Raw genomic sequence first — 5,000 nt, 5'->3', positions numbered from 1 at the left:
CATCGTTCCCTCCCCAGCCAGGGACTATGAGATCCAGAGAGACCGGATAGAGCTGGGACGCTGCATCGGAGAGGGACAGTTTGGAGACGTCCACCAGGGAGTCTACAACAGCCCGGTAAATAGTACCGTAACAAGTATATAGTATTTTAACAAGTATATAGTATTGGATAAGTACAGAACCAGTCAAAAGTTTGGACACACCTACTCCTTCAAGGGTTTTCCTTTATTTTACTATTTTCTCAACAACAAAAAAATGTGTTAAAATAAAGAAAGAAAAACCCTTGAATGAGTAGGTGTGTCCAAACTTCTGACTGGTACTGTATATATTACATAACAAGTATATAGTACTCTAACAAATAAATAATACTGTATCTGTCTGGCTAAATGCAGACAAAGCATCTCTCCTCTCACCCTCAACCCCCACGTGTTCCTCTCAATTTCACCCGACTGCAACCATCTAGCTAAACACATCTCTCTACTCATTTATATGTTCAATATTTTCTTGTACATAAACTGACCCAATGTTTTGTCTTGTGTCTGACTTCCAGGAGAATCCCACTCTGAACGTGGCCATTAAAACATGCAAGAACTCCACATCGGACAGCGTGCGTGAGAAGTTCCTTCAGGAAGCATGTGAGTGTGCTGTGTCACTGTAATGGGACTGATGGTGATTGCAGCTGCTGCTGGTTGCCATGTATGCACACACACACACACACACACACACACACACACACTCTCTCTCTCTCTCTCTCTCTCTCTCTCTCTCTCTCTCTCTCTCTCTCTCTCTCTCTCTGTCTCTGTCTCTGTCTGTCTGTCTGTCTGTCTGTCTGTCTGTCTGTCTGTCTGTCTGTCTGTCTGTCTGTCTGTCTGTCTGTCTCAGGTTGCTTTGCTCACTGTGTTTACAGTGTTCCCAGGCAGTTGAGGAAGGAATATGTTCAATTTAATGAAGCTGGTAACTGTAAACATTGGCTTTGTTCCAAAATTCACCCTAGTGCCCTATGTAGGGAATAGGGTGCCATTTGGGATGCATATTGACAATATTTGTGAACTAAGAGCAGTGACATTTGAGTCTGTGTTAGACCTATCCCAGGGAGCCTTTCTCTGTTCCTTTGAACATGCTCAATTATTTTTTTATATTTTTTTTATATTTTGGGGGTGGGGTAATCAAATGTTAGTCTACATCTTTCCACTCTAGTTCTTAACTGTTTGGTGAAATCCTCACACCCCTTTGTGATGTGTGTTCCTCAGTGACCATGCGTCAGTTCGACCACCCCCACATAGTGAAGCTGATCGGTGTGATCACAGAGAACCCAGTGTGGATCATCATGGAGCTGTGCACGATGGGAGAGGTGAGGTGTCCTGGGGGTTGGGTTGACAGTGAACCATACAAACACAGAGTACGTTTTGATAGATAGGCTACGTACAGTATGCAGAGGTGTTGTTGGAGTTCTTGTAATAGATGGGAGATCCCAGAAGAAAGGAGCACGTTTGGAAACAGTTTCCTCTGTCGTCCACCTATCTCTGGAAAAACAAAGAGGATCAATCTTATTGACGTTTTTCATCTTCCAGTTGAGGTCCTTTTTACAAGTAAGGAAGTACAACCTGGACCTGTCAACGTTGGTCCTGTTCTCCCACCAGCTCAGCACAGCCTTGGCCTACCTGGAGAGCAAACGCTTTGTCCATAGGTCAGACCACCACCCACTGCTATTTAGGTTGATGTAGACACTTTAAGATTATGTTAAGCTTTCATTTTCTAATATATTTATTTGTGCCACGCTGTCAATATTTAAGTACTCAATGTACAGTTTGCAGAATTCCAGAAACTTTCCAAAATCTCCCGGTTTTCCAGAATTGTTAGTTATTATTTCTTTGTGTGATCGTCTCCAGGGACATTGCTGCCAGGAACGTGCTAGTGTCTTCCACAGACTGTGTGATGCTGGGAGACTTTGGCCTCTCGCGTTACATGGAGGACAGCTCCTACTACAAAGGTACAAACCTGTTTAATACGGTCTCTGGTACAAACCTGTTTAATACGGTCTCTGGTACAAACCTGTTTAATACGGTCTCTGGTACAAACCTGTTTAATACTGTCTCTGGTACAAACCTGTTTAATACGGTCTCTGGTACAAACCTGTTTAATACGGTCTCTGGTACAAACCTGTTTAATACGGTCTCTGGTACAAACCTGTTTAATACGGTCTCTGGTACAAACCTGTTTAATACGGTCTCTGGTACAAACCTGTTTAATACGGTCTCTGGTACAAACCTGTTTAATACGGTCTCTGGTACAAACCTGTTTAATACGGTCTCTGGTACAAACCTGTTTAATACGGTCTCTGGTACAAACCTGTTTAATACGGTCTCTGGTACAAACCTGTTTAATACGGTCTCTGGTACAAACCTGTTTAATACGGTCTCTGGTACAAACCTGTTTAATACGGTCTCTGGTACAAACCTGTTTAATACGGTCTCTGGTACAAACCTGTTTAATACGGTCTCTGGTACAAACCTGTTTAATACGGTCTCTGGTACAAACCCACTGACTTCCAGGCTGATGTTTTTTGCACCATCTGCTGGTTGTGAAAGCCATTGCAGAATGTCTACACGCTGAAGCACACATGGGTTTTTTCTCAACGTCCAACCTTTTTTCAGCTTCCAAGGGGAAACTTCCAATAAAATGGATGGCTCCAGAATCCATCAACTTCAGACGCTTTACCTCAGCCAGCGATGTGTGGATGTTTGGTGAGTTTGGCAGCTGCAGATTACACACATCTAGCTATCAACTCCTGTGTGTTCGTGTTTGTGTCTGTCTCTGTCATATGTATAGCCTGTCCTTACAGTCTTTCCCCCCTCCCCACCCCTCCCCTCCTCTCCTCTCCTCCACTCCTCTCCTCTCTCCTTCCCTCTCCTCTCTCCTCTCTCCTTCCCTCTCCTCTCTCCTCCCCACTCCTCTCCTCCCTCCTCTCTTCGTTTCTCCTCTCCTCCTCTCTCCTGCCCTCCCCTCCTCTCCTCCTCTCTCCTGCCCTCCCCTCCTCCCCTCCCCACTCCTTTCCTCTCTCCTCCCCACTCCACTCCTCCCCTCCTCTCTCCCCTCCTGCCCTCCTCTCTCCTATTCTCCCCTCCTCTCTTCTATCCTCCCCTCCTCTCTCCTCTCCTTCCCACTCCCCTCTCCTCCCTCTCCCCCCTTCCCTCTCCTCCCCTCTCCTCCCCACTCTTCCCCTCCTATCTCCTTCCCTCTCCTCCCCTCCTCCTCTCTCCTCCCCTCTCCTTCCCTCCTCCTCTCTCCTCCTCTCTCCTCCCCTCTCCTATCCTCCCCTCGTCTCCCCTCTCCTCCTCTCTCCTTCCCTCTCCTCCCGTCCCCTCTCCTCCCCTCTTCTCTCCTCTCCTCTCTCCGTTCCTCCTCACCTCTCCTATCCTCCCCTCCTTCCCCTCCCCTCCTCTCCAGGTGTGTGCATGTGGGAGATCCTCATGTACGGTATCAAGCCCTTCCAGGGGGTGAAGAACAACGATGTCATCGGGCGGATAGAGAACGGAGAGCGTCTGGCCATGCCCCACAACTGTCCCCCCACCCTGTACAGCCTGATGACCAAGTGCTGGTCCTACGACCCCAGCAAGAGACCCCGCTTCACAGAACTCAAAACACAGCTCAGGTCAGTACCTCTGAGGGTCGAAGTTCAGGGGTCGGAAGTGCATTGTTTTCCTTTACAATCCTAATGAATAAGTATACTGGGACAGGGAGGACCTGATCCGAGACCAGCACTCCTACTCTGAGATGCGGCATTAATGTAGGCTCTGGTGAAGTATATGCCTCAGGATAAAAGGTGCCTTTAAGCACAGATCTAGGATCAGCTTAACTAACATATTTCTCACACTAACCATTAGTAGGGGGCGAAAAAACGAAACCGTCTAGAAGAAACGCCTCATACGTGCTTGGCAGTGTTATTTCACACACAGTGTCCCTGCTTTATAGCTCTGGAAGAATTATGTTGGGGCGGCAGGAGGCCAAGAGTGTTGGGCCAGTAACCAAAAGGTTGCTTGATCAAATCCCTGAGCTGACAAGGTAAAAATCTGTCGTTCTGCCATTGAACAAGACAGTTAACCCACTGTTCCCCGGTAGGCCGTCATAGTAAATAAGAATTTGTTCTCCCTTGAACACTGCAGTTAACCCACTGTTCCCCGGTAGGCCGTCATAGTAAATAAGAATTTGTTCTCAACTGACTTGCCTAGTTAAGTAAAGGTTAAATAAATGTTCCACATTGCTACACAAGAGGTCACTGTTTCATGTATTAGTGTACAGGACACTTCAGTAAGTTTAGAAACAGAGTGGTCTCAGCTACTTAAGTCGTAATCGAAGTAAGAGTGGGGTTCCCGAGTGGCACAGCGGTCTAAGGCACTACATTGTGCTAGAGGCGTCACTACAGACCCTGGTTTGAACCCGGGCTGTATTACAACCGTCCGTGATCAGAAGTCCCATAGGGCAGCGCACAATTTGGCCCACTGTTGTCCTGTTTAGGGGTTTGGCCGGGGTAGGCCGTCATTGTAAATAAGAATTTGTTCTTAACTGACTTGCCTAGTTAAATAGAAAGAGGCAACAGGTTGATGCCATATTCCCAATAGAGACTATCAATTATCAGCACACAATGCACTTCAATGGTCTATCTATGTCAGTCAAATCCATGGTAGGTGGATGAAGTGTGAAATATATAGATCTTTTAGACTAGCTGAAGCAAAGCCACATTAGAGGGTGTGTGTGGGTACATTTCTGTGGGTAGTCCACGGCTGCGTCCCAAATGGCACCCTAATCCCTATATAGCACACTACCTTTAGACTAGAGCCCTATAGGCCCATTTGAGACGCAGCCCTTTTGTGGTGGATTTATTGCCTTACCTATCCCATGGGCCATTGGCCTTAGTATGTGAGAACCTGTCAATCAATCAATCAAATGTATTTATAAAGCCCTTCTTACATCAGCTGATGTCACAAAGTGCTGTACAGAAACC

The 5,000-nt window shown here is 46.7% G+C and overlaps 1 protein-coding gene across 1 annotated transcript in view; it reads left to right on the top strand.

The window, feature by feature from the left end:
• Nucleotides 1-5,000, top strand: part of LOC120022156 (focal adhesion kinase 1-like) — a 249,631-nt gene that overhangs the window by 204,249 nt on the left and 40,382 nt on the right. Inside the window, exons 16-22 of the mRNA XM_038966022.1 lie at nucleotides 18-115; nucleotides 549-633; nucleotides 1,249-1,349; nucleotides 1,570-1,685; nucleotides 1,888-1,988; nucleotides 2,653-2,742; nucleotides 3,446-3,650. Coding sequence (XP_038821950.1) covers nucleotides 18-115; nucleotides 549-633; nucleotides 1,249-1,349; nucleotides 1,570-1,685; nucleotides 1,888-1,988; nucleotides 2,653-2,742; nucleotides 3,446-3,650 — 796 coding nt within the window. The remainder of the gene's footprint in view (nucleotides 1-17; nucleotides 116-548; nucleotides 634-1,248; nucleotides 1,350-1,569; nucleotides 1,686-1,887; nucleotides 1,989-2,652; nucleotides 2,743-3,445; nucleotides 3,651-5,000) is intronic.

The sequence above is a fragment of the Salvelinus namaycush genome, chromosome 27 (genome assembly GCF_016432855.1).
Source record: "Salvelinus namaycush isolate Seneca chromosome 27, SaNama_1.0, whole genome shotgun sequence".
NCBI classification, from domain to species: Eukaryota; Metazoa; Chordata; class Actinopteri; order Salmoniformes; family Salmonidae; genus Salvelinus; species Salvelinus namaycush.
The sequence above is the reverse complement of the archived record's forward strand: the minus strand, read 5'-3'. Positions and strand labels throughout refer to the sequence as shown.